The sequence below is a fragment of the Ischnura elegans genome, chromosome 9 (assembly GCF_921293095.1).
Source record: "Ischnura elegans chromosome 9, ioIscEleg1.1, whole genome shotgun sequence".
In the NCBI taxonomy this organism is placed as follows: Eukaryota; Metazoa; Arthropoda; class Insecta; order Odonata; family Coenagrionidae; genus Ischnura; species Ischnura elegans.
This window is the reverse complement of record NC_060254.1, coordinates 81,516,029-81,536,284: the sequence shown is the minus strand read 5'-3', so window position 1 is coordinate 81,536,284 and position 20,256 is coordinate 81,516,029. Positions and strand designations below refer to the sequence as shown.

At 38.3% G+C, this 20,256-nt stretch overlaps 1 protein-coding gene across 1 annotated transcript; it reads right to left on the bottom strand.

Annotated features, from left to right (window-relative positions):
- Positions 1 to 3,762: 3,762 nt before the first annotated feature.
- LOC124165747 (surfeit locus protein 6 homolog) lies at positions 3,763 to 18,782 on the bottom strand. Its single transcript, XM_046543231.1, has 4 exons — positions 18,573 to 18,782; positions 18,456 to 18,500; positions 18,261 to 18,350; positions 3,763 to 4,887 (listed from the first exon to the last, which is right to left on the bottom strand). The coding sequence occupies exons 1-4, from the start codon at positions 18,688 to 18,690 to the stop codon at positions 4,232 to 4,234; spliced, it is 909 nt and encodes a 302-aa protein (XP_046399187.1). The 5' UTR covers positions 18,691 to 18,782; the 3' UTR covers positions 3,763 to 4,231.
- Positions 18,783 to 20,256: the final 1,474 nt, after the last annotated feature.

The following is a 20,256-nucleotide window of genomic DNA, read 5'->3' as shown; positions in this document are numbered from 1 at the left end:
AGTGCCTAAGATTTCAGCAAAATCGTATCGCAGGGGCGTTCCGAAATAAGCCATCACAAGAAAGATCACAAAAGCGCGAATGAAATATCTGCTCATAGATCGAACAAACAGGATGGATTCAAAAGTGAACTTTGTTGTATTCCAATCAGGATTTATTAAAAATTCAACCAGTTTCGAACTTTTCAAGACATTATCAAGAGGTGAACATCATCTCGATAATGACTTACCTACGATAATGATTAACTTTTTTCAGCTTCGATTTAAAACCCTGGAACCGTTATCGCAGAATGGCTGATTTTCTTCGGGAAAATGATTGCATTTAACACTAGAAATACCGGACTTGATATCCCTCCAAAAACTACCGAATGGAGTCATACCGACTCCTACCTCATAATTGTATGTTTTTGCTGATTATTTCGGCTTTTACCGATACATTACTTAAGGTAATCATTTTTGTTTGATATGCGAAATTCGAAAGTATATCAGGCGATCGTGTATATCGCGAGGAGTCAAAATGACTCCATTGGTAGTTCTCGTGTTAAGCAGCGCTTCTCGTGTCATATTAAAATCACAAACACACCCGTTCAGTTCTCTATGTGCCAAAGATTCCAGCAAAATCTTAAGGAGTTCCCAAATAAGATGCCACTAGCAGATCACGAAAGCACAAATAAAATATCTACTTACAGATAAAATTAAAGGGAAATTTTAAAGATAAAGACGTGCCGAAATAAGTAGTCACAAGTACCGCAGAAAAGCATAGCTAAAATATCTATACATCAATCAAATAAACAGGAGTTCGGAAGATCACATTTGAACAGTAATTTGATAACTAGCTAAATACCTTACAAAGCAAACTGATACTACCGACTTCTTCAACATTTGACGACTACTTTCACAATTGTATGGGATGTTCGATAAAAAGCATTTCATGGTATGACGGAGTACCATGGATAAAATATGGTTAATCGCTATTAAGATCAACCCTAACACATGTACCATACACACAGCATGTCAAATTAATGTATTAAATCAAAACTGAATACACTAATTAAGTCGCACGTACACTCTGCGTCTAGTGTCATATTGTAATCACAAACTCAGCCGCACAGTTTAATAAGTGCCAAAGATTTCAGCAAAATCAAAATGCGTACCGAAATAAGCAGTCCCTAATAAAACACAAAAGCACAACTAATATCGGTTTAAAGATATAATAAACAGATATTTTAGTGGTGTAGTTAAATAAACAGGAGTTAAGAAGATTTCATTTGAACAGTTATTACATGTACAAAGCTAGCTGACATTACCCACTTTTTCAAAATTTGAAGACTTCTTTCAAAATTGTACGGGTTTCTCGGTAAAAAGCGTTTTATTAAATGACACAGTAGAGTAGATTAAATATGGTTAAGCGATATTTAGATCAACCCTTAAAAAAAATAAGTAAAATTATACATGAAATTAAAAAAAAATGATTTTTTAAGTTATGGAGCATAGAACGAACGATAAAACCTTGATCATGAGAGCGAGTGTTGTAACTTTTACGAAATGCGCATAACCTAAGGAGAATTCACTAATTAAATTCATAAAGAGGCTTAACATTGAACTAGCATTATGCTTCAACTCAACGATTACGCATACGTGCCAAAACAGTCATAACCGAAGTACGGTACGTCCTTATATCGAAAATTTACCAATGCGTATGATACTGAGGAAATATCACAGATTTTTTAAAGGTTTATTTTAAATTCTCCCTGAAATTGGCATGATACTCCAAACAGTGAATTTCCACCGAAATTACTCCCCACGTCTTCCGGAAGATTAGCTACTCCGATCTATTTGAAACGCTAAGCATGGAGTCACAGAAATGCTAATTTTCGCTCGGAAAATGAACGCATTTAAATTGCACATCTCGCGACATATGCTAACTACTTTATTCAGCACCTCGATCCACATTAAAAGAAAGCTAACGAACAGCATTAACGTTGAGAGACAATAGCAGCAATCCTTCCATGCAAAACGGTCTCCTTCACCGGACCACAGCTTCCGTAATAATCTCAATTACCTACAGGGCATTCAATCTCCTTCACGTTAGAGGCAATCCCACGCGTCAACTTAATTTTTTTAAATATATATCTTCCCGACCGTCTCTCGTTAAAAATGAGAAATTCTCGTGGTGCACTTCCTACTTCACTAATATCTCAGAAAAGATTAATTATGCCCTGAGTGAGTGTGATCGATGACAATTTAAGCAGGGACTGCGGACTTTCCACCTCCTAGGAACTAATTAAACGAGCCATGTCACCGTCACCTTCAGCCATTAATCAAGGGAGAATCTCACACTAATGGAAAATAAACTGGGCTTAGAAAGTCTCTCCAAGAGATTCCAAATAGGCCGTATTTAAACAGAAGGTGAACTCCGTCTCTCCGGGAATTTAACACCATCCAGTAGTCAACCGATGTAAAACAGAAAACACCATCAACTTAAAGTACAGGATAAACAAGTGACAAAAAACACCAAAATATGTAAACACCTAAGGAAAATATTCGTGACGTGGAAAATATAATTATATTACACCGGGATTTGAACCCGGATCACCTGATTACCGGTCAATGTTCTAGCAGTTACGCAACCGAAATAGGGAGATATGGTTTCGAATCCCATAGTCAAGTCAATTTTTTTCACTACACATACCTTCATTTGGTTTTCACAACAAAAATAAGATCGACCCTACACATTTACAGATATTCTAATCCGCCAAAAATGTCGCCTCATTCTTCACGAAAACCTATGATCTCGGTAGTAATGCGTGTTATGATCGTCTTTTTAAAGGCATACAGAAAATTCATACGACCAAGATTCCGTAGCAGGATAATAGAGCAGACATTCACAATAACTTGTATGATATGTGCTACTATGTGGTGGAGGTTATTAGCATTAGTTGATTGCGACATTTCATAATTTACACATAATATTTTCACAAAATGAGTCATTGTTACAACAAAAAAAACTTACGCACTTGAAAATCTTGTATTAACAACGAAACGCGTCCTTCGGAAATAAATTTAAAGGAATATATGTGTATGTCTTACTTAATACATTCACAAGGCAGCCAAAATTTAAAAAAAAACGGATAAGATCTGAGCTAATCAGAACCAAAAAAGCACAGTGGCCACAACGATACCTCCACCGAATCAAATTCGATCATCTCCGAATTGGAGATGAGCGTTTATGCTCCGGCTACTGCCAGCTGAGAGGATTCGATTGTTGGACCACTAGATGAGCGGATTTGTTTCGGTGGGCGATTGTTGAGCGTTTGCGGAGCGGAGGTATCGATAAGTAAAAAGATTGTCATTATTAACTGAAATCTGTGATAATATTCTCTCACCCATGCAGTCCCCTTCAACAAACATGGAAAGATTGCAGGGAGTGAACAAAAAATCAAGGGTCTAATAGCAGGAACCTTAAAAATTTCCCGATCACATTTTACGACCTTCCCCTTACTGGACCCATGAATGATACTATCCTCTTTCACCAACCATTATACATTACTCTATACTAGATTATTTTTCTATACAAGTTCCAGTTGTAATATCGCAATTTAAATGAATGAATGCTCGTACTTTTCGATATTCGTCCATTTTTCCTCTCTCCTGTCACTTTTGCGGCACAAATTTTAATCAGGAGAAAGATTAATTCAGTGATAAATGAGAAAATAATAGCAGAACGTAAATTCTCAAGGCAGTCAGTATTATGAAATTCTTTAAAAAAAAAGATGAAAATTTTATTGTTTTAAATATCCAACAATAATGGTAGTCACAACAAATAAAATAATTGTCTCTTGTGAATTCAAAGCTGTGGTAAACATTTCCCTTTTATTTACACAGTCCACTTCACCTACCTTGAAAAGATAGCCGGGGGAAAAATCACAGGTCTCACCGCACGAAACTTAACGTCCCGACCAAGTAATTGGATGTTTTCCCGCGTAGAAAGTTCTTTGTACTGCCACGTACTCAAGAACTGGAGTGCTGCCGACGTTTTGACGACCGACTCCGCAACTGTCTACAGGACGGATGGTCACTTACTCGACAACCGCCTTCGGGGTTGGTAGCCCCACACCATGACGATGGCGGTACCTGAAGATGGCCAAGCCGGTCGTCGAAACGTCAGCAGCATTCCACTTATTCACTCCAGAGCTTTCCAAGCACGTCCAGACCACATTTAAATAAACACTTCCTAACTGAACCCAGGAATGATTCTACCCTTCTTCACCGCCTTCTTTATTTTCTTCATTTTCTTCTCCTTCTTCTTGGCGGATATGGCCGCTGTCCTCTTCGCCTGCCTCTCCTCCTTTTCCTTTGTGACCTTCTCCTCCCTCTCCTTCCACTTCTTCTGACTGGACCGCTTCTTTGACTCAGCCCGATTAATCGACTTCTTCAACAACTCGGGATCGTCCAGGACCTTTTCGCCCCGCGACCGGGCCAACACCGAGGCCCAGCTCTTCATCTTTTTCTTGTCCATCTCCCCACCTTCTTCGTTCTCCAGATCCCCACCATCCTCCTCCTCCTTCTTCTCCCTCTTCAGGCGTTCCATCAACTTCTTCGGATCCTCTTTCTTGTTCTTCTTCCCCTTGGCCACGCCATCTCCCACGAGTTCGTCCGACCTGAAGTCGAACTTGCTGAACACCATCTTCCCCGCGCTATTAAATACGGGCTTGGAGGGCTTGAGGCCGGCCGCGCTGCCATTGGCCATCCCGAGGATCTCTTCCTTCTCCGATTTGGGCAATTTGATGAGGGTGCGCTTCATGCCCAGTTCCTTGCTCCGTTTCTTCTTCTTCATCTGATTCTTCAGCTTCTTCTTCATCAGCTTCTCCTTGTAATCCAACTTCTTTCCTGGAAAAGGTAAATAGACATTAATCCGTGAATATAATAACATACAAAGGAAAGCTGCGCGATTCGTCGCAAACTGTCACGAGCGTACGGAAAACAAAGCACTGCAGGAACAAGTGACTTTGTACGCAGTCACGCGCACGGGTCCAAAGTTAAGTACACCAACGGATGAAGTTCGCCCTGAAAAAATATTTGACTTAGCCGGGATTCGAACCCGGATCTCTCCATTGCCGGTCAGATGTGTTAGCCAGTTACACCACCAAGCCATTTCTCAGAGCGAACTTCGGGATGGGTTTCACCGGACAAGATGTTGACGTCACAAGTCCACACTGTGGCACATGTGGCGAGGGTCGTGCTTACTAAGCCACTGTCGGGGCTTCACGCCACTTCACATCAAGTATTTCCTATGAAATGTAAGCCTAGGCAGTGTTCCCACTCTAAATAAATTATAAAATTCAAGGTTTTTTCCAGGTTTTCACGGCCAAAATGGCGTCAAATTCACGGTCTTGTTGATATGCCATTTTAGGAAGAAATACTGATCACACAAAAATCACTGGCTGCACGTTAACTAAATATATAGCAAACGCAATAAACGCTGGGAATGCAAACGCAGCAATGAGTGCTCTTATGACGTCACCTATCGTTAGCAAAATTTAGGACCGTCTAAAGGTTGTTGAGTGGGAAAATAGAGGGTGACAGGGAAGTGAAGAGGTGTCCGATTTTTCGCCAGGGTTAATGATCACTTTGGTTAAAGGCCTTCCAATCACAGCCTTACGGTCGGTGTGTCGTCGTGGCACATGGACCAATATTTGCGACTCAAATATACGTGTGCAGATAAATTCGTGGACTGTGTCTGCACGTGACTCGGCCTTGAAACATGATCGAAGTATCGACTCTTCTTTTGATCTGTCAATCGTAGTTCTACAATCATGTTTGAGAGGTTTGTAAGGTTTTACGACGAAATTCACGGGTATTTCCAGGTTTTTTTCACGGTAGACGAAATTCACGGCTTATTCACGGTTTTAAGGTTTTCACGGTTGAGTGAGAACCCTGCTAGGCAAGTAATGGTCTGCGTTTCTGATATTATTGTTCTAAATAGAGTTTGAAAGCAAGGAATAGCATGAATATACGTGAAATACAGCTGAAACATTCCACTGGTCACAGTGATAATGGCGTCTACTTTGCTGCTGTGACAAGCTAAAGATGTTGACCTTTACCTTCACTTACCACAGGGTAACAAAAAAAAAGCTATATTCTTTACAATACCCTTTCCTACTACAAAAGATTTTAAGTACTGGTACTCTTCCATTATGGCTTAATTATTATAGCAAGGTATTCATGCAGACAACCCTGAAATGCAGCATCTTCAATTTGATTAATACTCATGTTTGAGAACGTCTTCAAGCTACAACTATAAATATAATGTTAGGTGCATATGAACTTGTTAACAAGTAGCCACTTTCGCTGTGATTAAGACAATTTTTGCCGTGGATTAGTTCATACATTCTGAAGTAACGCATACAACTGAGGAGAGAACTTGCCCTCCAGGTTAGGTGGCGCTTCCACCGACCTACACGGGAAACTACTTCACTAATGCCTCATTCACATTACGATAGTCCGAGCCGTCGTCCTAACTATAGTTGACCGAACTAGCCATGTGAATGCAAGTCCTGACTATAGTTGACGTAGTTCCGAACGTTGCCACTTTACTATGGTTAGGCGCTGGGAGACCAGAAACGGAAGCGACAAGAGAAGGACGAAAAGCTCGTGAAGCTCTATTATTTTCATGGATTTGTCCTAGGAAGGAAGAATATGAGCGGAAGAAAAATTATTCGGTAAATACACGTTGAAAACAGTAACATCTTGTCAATGCAAACCTCAACAGCTTTGCTAATCATCAATTTCCCGTTCACTTTAGATGTCAGCACTAGAGAGCAGCACAGGTTTCAACCATCGTAATGTGAATGCACGATAGTTCCGACGACGGCTCGGACGATCGTAATGTGAACGAGGCATAAGCGACCATGCCTGGGCGAAGAGTTTCCAGACCTTCTCATTTTCCTAGACCATGCCCCAAACAATGAACGAATAAAACAAATGCTAGGCGGAATACATATCAGCATTTCCTATTTCATTGTTAATGGCTGGTGCCTTGATACCTTCCACTTCCGCTTCTAACTCCCCCATCACACGCCTATTGTGGCAGCTCACGGGGTATTACGTATATTCGGGTCAATGTTTATTTGTTAGTCCTATGAAATTAGAATTTATGCATTATTTTTTACTATAGGTGCCTTTTCCGTTTCTTACTTTGTTATTAGGTATGTAGAATTGTTATTCAATTTTGCAAAAATAATGCTGCCCCCAGGCAATAGCCTACCTGCATCAATATGTAATAATAATAATAAAAATACAATATGTAGAAATGATAAATTAAAAAGAATGACAAAAATATCTTTGTAACTTTACCGTTAGTCATACATAAATTTTAATTTGATCTCTTTAGGTCTTACTTTGTGGAAATGTTGTACATTCCTGATAAAAGATTTTCCATACTGACACATTCATATGTCTGAGTAAAGCGTTGTGCCATTTAAATATGAGTTTGATGAAAAAACAAATAAGATGATTAAAATATTTTTACTCTCTTTGTGAACATATAAAATTGCAGAACAAGAATAACACAAAAAGATGAGAGTTTAATGGAATCATCCTTCACAAAAACTAATACCTCTCTGAAAACTATTTACCTCCTAGTCCTGACCGTGACTCGAATCCCAAACTCTCAAATTTGCACCAGGTTGTTTACTACACAAGATACCACAGAGTTACATTCGCCCTTATTGGCTTCAACAATAACGGATCATGCATGGATTCGGAAGACACATGTTCAACTCCTTGTCTCGGTAAATGATTTTTTACGAAGTGAAAGTTATACATTTGAATGCCACTTGTGAGTGACTCCGTAAAGCTATGTTGGTCATAGGCCCGGAACATTTCCTTGAACCTTAGAAACAATAACTTTGATGTAAGAGCACTGTTGCTCAAAAAATGTCAACACATCCTCCGCTTCAGAAATAAAAATATGAATGAAGTAACTGAAAAAAATAAGATATATATCCAAATAAAACATCATCAAAAAATTTTTGGCAAAAAATTTTTGAACCAACATTTTTTGACAACAATGGCATTAAGAACACAAAAATTACCAACATTCATGCATATGATGTTCCTTCAACAACTAAAACCGATATGAAATCTGAAAATGTTTCAACCACAAAACATTTTCCATTTCCTAAAAACAATTATAATGAAACCAAATTGATAGTGGTTACCTAAACAGCAGATGGCAATAGCGAATCAAGGTAAATTACGAATATTCCTTTGGAAAAATAATTTTCTCAATCAATGAGGAAGTATTTTGCACTCAATTTTACTGAAATATGATACGATGCACAAAGGTTAAGAATACACTTAGCTGTTTCACAAAATAAAATATATTGCGACCGGTTTCGATACAGCGTATCATCATCTGGCAATTACAAGTATCAGTACACAGAATTTATACCGTTGAAGGCGTTAGAGGGGAAGTAGAGTGGAGGTGGAGAAAAGGAGGTGGGAACTTGTAATTGCCAGATGATGATACGCTGTATCGAAACCGGTCGCAATATATTTTATTTTGTGAAACAGCTAAGTGTTTTCTTAACCTTTGTGCATCATGAAGGAGTTTCACCATGTTACGCCAACCACCATCGCATTTATCATTGAAATATGATACGCCAAATAAATTTTAATATGTGACACTTAGGCACTTACAGGTCATTCCAATGTCATATAATTCATAACATCTTCCAATACAATTGAGAAAAAACTGAAGACACAAAGAGGTACACAACCTATTCTTTTGCCAAAAAATATATCAAATAATGAAAATACAATGGCACTATGCTGAAAATGCTATGCTGTTACTGTTTAATGTTATTTTTAGTTTATCTCTAGGTGGAAAACAATAATGCACACAATCATAATGCCTATTGAAGTCTCCAGTTGTTTTCATTTTGTGTAATCAGCAATTTTTTTCTGTTGTGTGGTAATGTTTTATGTTAGTTGTTTGAAGTTTTTGATTGAGAGATTGCTAGGATTCATCCACAATGATGTCTTGAAATGATATAATTTCCTTTTTTAAAGAGAGCTATTTTTTCAGCTGATGAGAGAGAATGATTCGCCTTGCATTCATTTCCCTTTCAATCAGCTGGTGTTTCACCAAATCTTCGCCACGATTCTTCAAATACAAACATCATCACACAGATTTTACATAAATATCCGCAAGAATAACCTGGGCATTGATTTCAGCCAAATTGAACATGGAATTAAATGTGACCATTGGCCATTGTCTATTGCTATGGTTGAAACTATAGGTTTTACACATTTTGTTTGTCGCTAGTGACCATTCCAACCTTGTGTTCATTTTAATATGTGATGTTTTTTTATTTTTACACGTAGTACTGTCAATAGCACGATTGTCGTGCATTGTTGACACGAGCAAAACATTTTTTTTGCTTAGGTGCATTTGACACCAAAGTAGTTTTTTGATGAAAACCAAAAATGCTTGATTTTACCTAACATCCTGACAAGTTCTTGAAGGACAATGGACAAGGACGAATGGCATTGGTCAATTTTATCCTCATTTGAAAGAGGCCAGATTGGCGCCCATGCGATGCCACTCCACGTGACGTCACAGGGACCTAGTTTCTATAAGAGTAGATAGGAGTTTTACATCGTCTGAGATTACCAATGCATGCATGAGGCACAGAGCTCAGGGAAACATGTCTTAATGATCACCTATTAAAACTGGCTAAGGTCGGAAAGTTTTCTTCATTTAATAAGGTATTAATAATCCTTATTTAAGCCAAGCGCTACCAGCTAGCATGGAACTCTGCTACCTGCAGGCATCCTGCCCTGTATCAGCACTCAGAGCCTCGCCCCAAGGTCACCTCACTTGTGGCAGCGGGAAACAGAATGACGTCACGTGGAGTTTTCCCATCATTCCTACTTAGCCGTCGAGTTTTCGCGCGCTTGAAAATTTTCACTTTTCATTTAATCGCAAAAAATAGATATCGTTGTTTAAAAATCTAAAAGCGTGAAATACGTACTCCAGGAGTAATAATCTTTCGATTAAGGCAATAAAAAAATAATAGGAAACCACCCTATTCTCAAAGAATTTTTAGGAAAGTTTGCGAGCATAGCAAAGATGATCTTTCTTCTTCCACTCTTGCCTCTTAGTTCTGTCATTAAAGCATAACCATTAACCATGTTAGTAGAAAATGGAATTGCTTCCTACTCATTACCAGACCAAAAATTTCTACACCATGTCCTTGATTTTTCCATAAAACACAGGGTGTTGAGACATTGAGCTCGTAGTCGTCCAGCCAAATACAGCAGACCAATTAGAGCCATGATTTCAGTTACATCTGTGAAATAGGTATCCCTTTGTCATTGATACTCCACACTCTACTCAAGTTCAATATATGCACTGATTCGTATTTTACACGATCAAATACAGCACGGAAGGATCAAATCAAATTCTCTCACGCTTCTAAAAGTATTCTTGCAGCTTGACTAACACCCAAAACAGCCCCTATTTCATCATGTAGCTTATTTTGTCTTCCTCTCTTCAATTTCACAGGGGTTTTCTTCCATAGCCGTAAGTCAAAGAGTTAATAATTCTTTTTATTGCACGCGACGAAATAATTCTGTTTTTTTTTTCATTCCTCCTGATCATCATCAGATTACTCCGTCTATGAGTCCCCCATATGTCCCTCAATAACCTCCTCCCTCAACCTATTCGCCTTCATCACTAACCAGATCATAAGACATATCAAGGTCATCTTATTCTTCATCCAATAGAGCACGATTAATTCTATCTATTTCAACAGAATTCTTCATATTCAGGGATCCCACTCTAACTACATTATAAATTTCACTGTTTTTTCCAGGTTTTCACGGTCTAAATGTCATAAAATTCACAGTTTGTAGATTAGGCATTTTAGGCAGAAATATTGATCACCTAACAATCATCGGCCGCACGTTAACTAAAAATGTAGCAAACGCAACAGATGCCAATAATGCAAACGCAGCAATGACAGTGCTATCTCTCATGACGTCACCTATTGTTAGCAAAATTCATGTCCGGCGAAAGGGTGTGAGTGGGAAAATGAAGAGAGAAGGGTGGCAGGGAAGAGAAGAAGTGCCTGATTTTTTGCCAGGGTTAATGTCTTCCAATCGCAGGCTTAAGGTCAATGTGCTGTCATGGCACACACGGACCAATTAATAATTGCGCTTCGAATACACATGCGCAGATAAATGCGTGGACAGTGTCTGCACGTGACTCGGCCTTGAAACATGATCGAAATATCCTTTTTTCTTTTGATCCGTCTATCGTAGTTCTACAATCAAGTTTGAGAGATTTTTAAGGTTTTATGACGAAATTCACGGCTTCTTACAGGTTTTTTCACGGTATACTTAATTCACGGCTTATTCACGGTTTTAAGGTTTTCACGGTTGAGTGGGAACCCTGATATAATACGTTTGTCTACGTGCAGCAATTTTTTCTGGGGAAAACAAGCAAAACTACTTTACCGAAGCATAAACTAACACAGACACACAATAATATGGACATTTTTCTTTTATTGCTTAACCAAATAAAACATGTATTACCAACTTCACAAGGATAAACTCTAACATGCTGAGATGAAAGTGGCCCAAAATATACAAGTGGAAACCCAGACGACCCTCCATGGATCATAGGTATGCCGATAGGAATAGTCAACTCGATGTAGAAATATGTGTGCTAACAGGAAAAGGCATTCTAAAAACTGAAATAAGCACCAGGAAAATGGGAAAAAGTGACAATATTTGGTAGATGAGAAGGATGGAACACAAACAGAAACTGATCAATGATCAATCAGAGATGTTGAAAAAAGCTTTCACCTACTTAGCAATCCATGTAGATTATGGGCCTAAGATTGCAAGGGATACAGGCCAAATAAATTCCATTCTGAAGAAAATGACTAAAGATTGAGATAAAAGTAAAAGATGAACCAAGCTCCTATACAGGAATGGAGTATTTTAGTCACTGACAAAATATGCAAGAAATGTACATGAGAGATTTCAGATGCAGAACTGCAAGCAAGTGAGGATGTAATTAGGAGACAAAATATAACAAGATAACAATAAATAAAAAACTAAACTAAAATAATGTTGACGGTTGTTTTCGGGAATTGCTGCGTACGTAACATTTTCTTACTCGACGTTTCACTCCTCCTACTGGGAGCGTTATCAAGAGAATGGGAGGGAAACCGTTCTCGTCCCGAGCTTATTTACGTTTGGTTACCCATTGTTGACCCGATTTTGAATTTTCGCAGAAGGCGATAGCCGTTGGTCATTATATTGGGCCAGGAACCCTCTCCATATGCGGCTGAGGTTATATCCATCCTCCCTATTAAAGTTGTTTGGCCTTTTCTCTATCTCGACAGATTCACGTATAAGACGCAGATGATACTCTTCCGTCTACGCCAATACCCGTGTAGCGTTAAACATTATTTTATGCCCAGGGCTGGAGGCGTAATGTTTAGCGACAGCTGACGCATCCCACTGATGTAGTTTTAACACTAAACTAAAATAAACTAAAAATAAAATGAATATAACAGGACTCCACTATGGTGTACCAAATTTAAAAAAAATTAGCAATGGAAGTGAATTAGCTAGGAAAAGTTGCCTTTTGGGATCAGTAATAAGAGAACAGAATCTCAGCTCTAAAAAAGTCCACCTTGGGCCTGACTAAGAAGCTCTAAAGTATAAAAATTTAGTAAAAAATGTATTTAGGAGAGGTAATTCTGTAATTCTGTAATTCAATTCTTTTACAGGGCACATACACATTTGAATAAAAGGCTATTTAATGTGTTTGGGTCAAAGAAAAACTATTTTCACCTACTATATCTACATACTATCCCACAAGCTGCCTAAAAAGGCGTGTGGCAGGGGGTGTTGGGACACCAGCAGTCTACATATAAAATGCAAATTCTCAACAAGATTACGACTAGCATTTATGAAAGTCCTTACGATTCAGGAGAAAAACGAATTCCCATATCTGTCCATTCGGCAAAATATCTCACAAAATTAATCTCTTCTGTCGGACCTGGAAATATAGAGGAGCTCTAATATTAGGTATATTCTCCGTGTTGCACGTGATGATATCTATTCTCAATTGTTCAAGCAATCTAAGCCTAGTGCACAGCCTTCAAATCTCCAGTGGCTTCCAGCCTAATTTGCTGTCTGTACACCCATAGCAGTTTTTGACGAACTGCACAGCCTACATTTGTACGTATTTTATTCAGTTCAGGGATTAAGTCTTTCTGCACCAGATCCCATATGCTTGCAGCATATTCAAGGTGTGGTCGGACGAGTGAGAAATAGCATCGTTCTTTCACTTTCTCATCTGAAAATCTTCCCACAATACACTTGACACATCCTAAGTTCTTCAGAGCTATGCCGCAAATATTTGTTATGTGCATTCCCCAAAAGAGATTCAAATCTATTGTAACTTCAAGGTACTTCACTCGGTCTGTTACCTTTATTTTAATACATGCCATACACAGCATAAACATGGTTATTGTTGGATGAACTTTGCAAAAAAATGTGCCGCTGTACATTCGCTCAGATTAAGTCCCACTTTTGGCTCCACAAATGAACATTGTTTAAATCCGATGATAAATTTCAAAGTCAGAGTGAACACTAATTTCATAATAGATGATAGTGTCAATAGCAAATAAAAGCATTTTACCGCTAATTCAGGAGCAGAGGTCATTAATATATACAGCGAACGAAAGGGGGCCAATAACTCTTCCTTATGGAACACCTGATGTCCGGTAACTACATCAGAGCTTATTCCATCAAGAACTACTTTTTGTTTACAATCACTGAAAAATTTGTGTATCCAGTTGACCACTGTTTCTTTTAATCCACATACTGTACTTTGTACAAAAGTTTTTGTAAGGTACCGTGCCGAAAGCTTTTAAAATTTATAAATAATGTGTCACCTTGTCTTTTTGATTCACCAGATTTGAGAGCATCAAGAAGAAAGAGCTGCGTTTCACATGATCTACTCTTCCAGAAGCCGCGTTGCCAGCCAAGGAGGTAATTACAACTGTCCAAGAAAGTCAAGATATTACTAGTTCAATGATATGCTCCAGTAACTTGCCTATAATCAATGTTAGAGAAATTGGACGATAGTAGCCTGGGTCATGTCTGTTTCCCTTAATGAATATCAGAGTAACACTATTCTTTATCGATTGTCATCGTGTTGTATAGAGATTTCTTCCATCGGTTCCTCAGTACATGGGATGTCTAAATAGGGTGGTTTCCTATTATTTTTTATTGCCTAAATCGAAAGATTATTACTCCTGGAGTACGTATTTCGCACATTTAGATTTTTAAATGACGATATCTATTTTTCGCGATTAAATGAAAAGTAAAAAATTTCAAGCGCGCAAAAACGCGACGCGTAAGTAGGAAAGTCCGTGCGACGCATTTCTGGTTCCCCCTCTCTCCTTGTGAAGTGACCTTGATCGAGGCTCTGAGCGCTGATAGGACGCAGGATGCTAGCGGATAGCTGAGTACCTTGCTGAATGGTAGCGCTTTGCTTAAAAAAGATTTATTAATACCTTATCAAACGAAGAAAACTTTCCGACCTTAGCCAGTTTTAATAGGTTATTATTAAGACATGTTTCCCTGAGCTCTGTGCCTCATGCATGCATTGGTAACCTCAGACGATGTATAACTCCTATCCTCTCAGGTAGAAACTAGGTCCCTGTGACGTCACGCGGAGTGGAATCGCATGGGCGCCAATCTGGCCTTTTTCAAGTGAGGATAAAATTTGACCCTTGCCATTCGTCTAAACCGGTATTTCAAAAACCAAATAATTTGTGTATTATGAATACACTAATGGTGGGTAACGAATCGCAATCAATGCCTATCGTTTTCTTTGATGAAGGAAACTACCCTATTACAATCAGTATCGTCTGTAGTGTATACACTTTCGAAGTGGGAATTTAATGTGTAAGCTTTGTCAATATTTTCGGTGACAAGTATCCCATCTTTACCAAATAACAAAATCTACGGTTGAAGATTTTCCCTGAAGCTCTCTCACATGCGACCAAAAAGATTTAAGATTTTATTCAAGTAAGTCACTGAGTACTTTTTTCTTGAATTTTCACAGTGCAGTTCGCATTCATTTCTTGATTATTGAGCGTTTTGCAGCGTGACTTTCTTTTGCTTCAAGTTCCTTCGATTTACCGAATGAAATGGACTTTTTGCACAAGTTGTACAGTTTTCTTTGTTTCCTAAGGTCCTTTCAAACATCATTGTTGCACCAGCGAGGTTCTTTATTGTCACATTTCAGTTTTTGTGGAATATATTCGTTGATTCCTTGGTGCAGAATTTTTAAGTCTATGTAATGTTCCCATGTCACATCTTGCCAAATTTAAAGATGTTGCATTTATCATATAAGAAAATATTGCATTTTTGTTTTACAGCCGTCATTACATAAATTTTTAAGGTTGCAAAATTACTCTGAGATTACTTATACTGACCATTACATCGATTTGTTTTATCAACTGATATGGCAACGGACACATTTGAGAACAACAGATAATAAGTAAGGAACAGTTAAGCACCAAAGATGGCCTTAATTTCTTTATAAAAGAGGAAATAATTCCTCAAGGGACCAAAGAATAGTTCGTACAAGCAGGGATTTTGTATCACCCTGACTCATTACATTTGGGGAAATGTACATTAGCAATCACACGAAAGTCGAAGGGATTAGAAACTCCTCGTTAAACCTCGTTATACACAGGATTTTGTTACATTAATGAGCGATACAAGGGAATTTTACTGCATTTAGCAGAATATAGAGGGCCATGGAGTACAAATGTGAAGGAAAAGGATGCTTGCAACCAGTGGCGGCTGGTGGTAATTTATCTAGGGTGTGCATTAGAGCAGATATAGGATGATTTAATAATATTATGTTAATGCTAATCCATGAGCATCATATTTCGTCGTAATAGAATACATCGCAAGCAAAACATATAACTGGCATATTCTAACCTTAAAATTGCATGAACAGAAATAATATTAGCATAAATGAAAATAATTATTCTAAACACGCCTTTACAAGTGACGGTAGGCGAAATTCATTCTCCTTTCCTTACACCCTATGAGGAAGTAGTGTAGAAAACGGCCATACAGATGACTCTGTAGACGGACTAGGGGACTAGGATCCTGGGCGCAGGTAGTGTACGTGGCGGCTACACCACTACACTACCTGCGAGTCACTCACCAAAAACATGCGCCTGCGCACTCGCATCGTTTTGAGTCTGCTCCCATCACCCATTTGAACTGCATATACCCCCCCGCATACTTCGTCCCACCAGAGCACCCTCAAGCGATCGCATAGACCGAAAATGCGCCCGGTCAATGCCTTTGGCCCGGCGCGATGCCACTAGATCGCACACTTGTAGAGCGGTGAATTCGAAAAGGAGATAGCTGTAGCGTTCATGTTTCTAGCATATGCAGACAGGATTTTTATCCTTCTCGTTGCAAAGAAATAGTTTTCTTTTATAATTCATTCATCTTTGGGTGTGCACTTGCTAACATGCGTATACGCACGCGCCGCCACTGCTTGCAACTATTACTATCTAGCACTCATGATGAGAGTGACAAGGGAGAAAATTTCCTACTGAGAAGGGACAATGCCCAGATAAAAAACATTTTTATGGCAATTAATGTTTGCAGAGCTGAAAAACTGCCCAAAACAGTGGCTTTTTTGTAGTGAAAGTTCCAGGTGCCTGATAACACAGCTATTTTTCACCATGTTTGTGTTCTCACAGTAGGCACAAACATTAATAATCATGTACAATAAGGTCAATATTTCAGAAAGCAATAACCACATTGCCTCTGCTACATCACGTAATGCATTCAATGTGAATACATTAGGCTGACCCACTATACAAATTATCTGTTCTCTTATCAGATTTTGGTGTCTATTTGCCTTTTAATAAACTTCATTTACCTTAGTTCCATCCTGTCTACCATGAAAATACTCTAACAAAAATTTTCAATTTTACCAGTTTTTTTCTCGAAGGGCAGATTTGTTTTTTTATCTTTCCTCAGAAAACTTTGCTCTCGGTTACAATAGTGCTAAACAGTTCTCCATCAGAAGTAGACTCTAGAATATGACTAGCTAATGAAGTAGCGAGCAAAGGCTCTGATCAATTACCAATGCCACTCCATCTTCAGCCAGATAAAATTTAGTCAATAAGTGGGCCTGAGAACTTGAAGGCTTCTACTGTCCCTACTCAAAATTTTCATTTCCTTTGTTACCCTTTGATACATCTTGAGTGTTATCTAAATCTTTAGGAATTTTCAAATCTTGATGAGGCTGTAATTTCGAAAATGCTCATCAAGCTACAGACACAAGCTTTTACATTTTTCTGAAGGCCTTTGCCATTGCCTCTTCCTCAGCTGCTGATCTGATTTGTGGTATTTATCTACCACCTGGCAGATCTTGTTTTATGGCGCAAAGCTGATACATGTTCTATTCAGAATTTACTCTATTTTCTGAGAATCTTAGTTTGTTGATTGATGTTGGCTCTACCTCATTACACTCTACTTTCCACTGAAGATAAACATAATTGCAATAGTTAACTAAACACAGAGAGTTGGAGCTGAGACAAAATCAAATCAATGACACCTCCTCACAGTCTTAATTTTAATATCATAATATCTTGCCCCAATAGGTACTAATCCTTCGAGATAGTTTTTCCTCGAACCAAAAATATTAACACAGCCAGTAAATCAAACGTATGCATGATCTAACAAATATGAAGCGACAAAAATGTAATTTTCACAATATTTGCGTATTTTGAGCTACCTGGTCAAGCTCAGGGTGAACTTCCTCCGAGTTGTGCTCACTTTAATTTATCCTTTAATGCAATTTTCTAACCCAGTACGTTCCAGTTTGCTAAAAATTATGAAATCCGATGCTCCAGGATTCATACTATGAGGAGATCGAAAGGTAGAGCACGTACAACTAAATCCGACCTTGCAGTTCCATTGACTTTCAAAGTAAGAACAAAGAAAAGGCGGTCAAAGAGGATATGGATAAATAAACAACACATAAGAGTCAAGAGGATATGTCTATTTCTACTAGCTTAAAGCACATCTAGTTCGATAGAAATTTGTGAAATACTGTTACATGAAAATATTTCCAGAACATGCTAGGAGCGTACATGCATGCACTTATATTGTAAGGCCCTTACCTTTAAGTTCGCTTAGCCGAGCATGTAACTCTTCCAAGCTTTTGGCACGATCAGTCCCTTCCTTTCCTAGTGATGGCTTACGATTATTATCTGAAAATAAAATACACATTGTAAGACATTACGAATCAAGACACGCGCCAAATGGACGTTATTTTGATACGGAAATAGACTTACACCTGCGTTCATTCAACTTACTTTTATTATAGGTACGAAGATAAGGACTTTCTTCTTCAGCTTCATCTGAAATAGGGACCTTACCGTTACTAAACTCACATACTAAAGATGGATGTAACAAGTCAGACGGCCACTAACCGGGTGATTTAACGTTGGGCAATATTTTCAATAACTCCCACAAAAATTTGTTGTCTTCCTTCAATTTTTCTTGAACTGCTTTGAAGTCAATTGGTATCATTTCAGTTCTGGAAATCATTTTCAAGCCTCATACAAACAACCGCGTGGTATGTCCTAAGCCGTCATGCACCACGCTACCCATTGAGCTGCACGGGTTCGGCGTATTTCAATTATTCTTGAAGTATACCTTCGACCATAAAGGCCGTGAGCACAGCTAGTCTCATTTGCTTGTCGTTGTAAATGAAGTTCGCTCAGATGCCGCAAGGTAGTGCTAGTGGTAGAAAGGCGCTCGTCGCATGTAATTAATAAATTTACGTAAGTACCTTTTGAACTGTGTCGTGTGGATACAAAATTACAAATATATTTAATTTCTGGTCAAAAGGAAAAATGATTACATGAGATTTATTAAAGGGTGGAAAAATACTTGGAAGGGTGGAGAAATCCTGGTCGAGTAAAATCTGACAGTGTGTGAGGTGAGGTCTGTTGTCGAGAGGGACAGTCGAAGATTTAAATGAAGTTGGGGAATATAGAGTATGGTTAAGTAACGACTGGGGAAGAAAGTACCAGATTTTTGCAAAATGAATAAATTATTTATTAAAAAAACGCTTATACAAAATTGCGGACGCTAGAGGAACCCATACTGGGGAAACTCCAAGAGGATACTAGAAAAATATAATTTAATTATACACTATCTAGAAATCATGACTAAAGAGATTGGGGAAATACTGCGAAAACCTTGTAGAGCTTCCCAGCAGCTAATTTTAATTTGGACCACAACCTGGTGCCAATTACACATAGTATAAGGCTTAACTTAAATGGCTAAATTTAAAAGCCAGATGGGTCATGAAGGTTGAAATGCAGAAAATGTGCAGGGAGCACACAAAAGAGGATACAAGAAAATAATCTTGTTTCCGTATGGCAAAGTTTCAAAAGTAGAGAGAAGTGTGTGTGCTGTACACAGGAAGTGTTTTAGCTTGGAAAATCTAGACAAGCCACAAAAAAATTGGGCTAAGAATGCGAGGGAGAGGATCTATTCAAAAAGGTTCAATATAGGCGTGAGGAATATATTTAGGATTTTTGAAGTAGTGGGTAGACATAGACATGAAACTGTTTACATGGAGGGAGAAAAAAGAATGAGTTTGGTCTCGAATCAGGAATTCTTTTTGGCAGCCAAGCAGATAGAGGTCTTATTGATACGAAGATAAATAGTAAGCTATGATTGTGATCCTATGTAAGTAATTAGTAGCATCTTTATTTTAGTGTTCTTTAGAAGTAATATTTAGCAAAATTTAAAAAAATAGATTCATACGCAGGTCCGTTTCTAGACATTCATTTCTGGTGTAAGCGAACAACATTCAGCTCCTACCCCCTTGAAAATAACCTGAGAGGTAGTAAGGATTTTCTTGGATACACTTAAAAAGAAACAAATACTTTAGGAATAAGGGTAGAGACTTAAATACCAGGGTGAATGTAAAATGTGCTGGCTCTTATATGTTGAATGTGATATTTTCATAGCTTAAAAACCAATTACATATCAATGGCTAAGTTCTAACAACATGTATCTTAAATTCGGCTGGTTTGAGTCAAGTATCTTAAACAAAGTGTAATAACAATAAAAAAAAATAAAATACAAGCAAAGACCAAC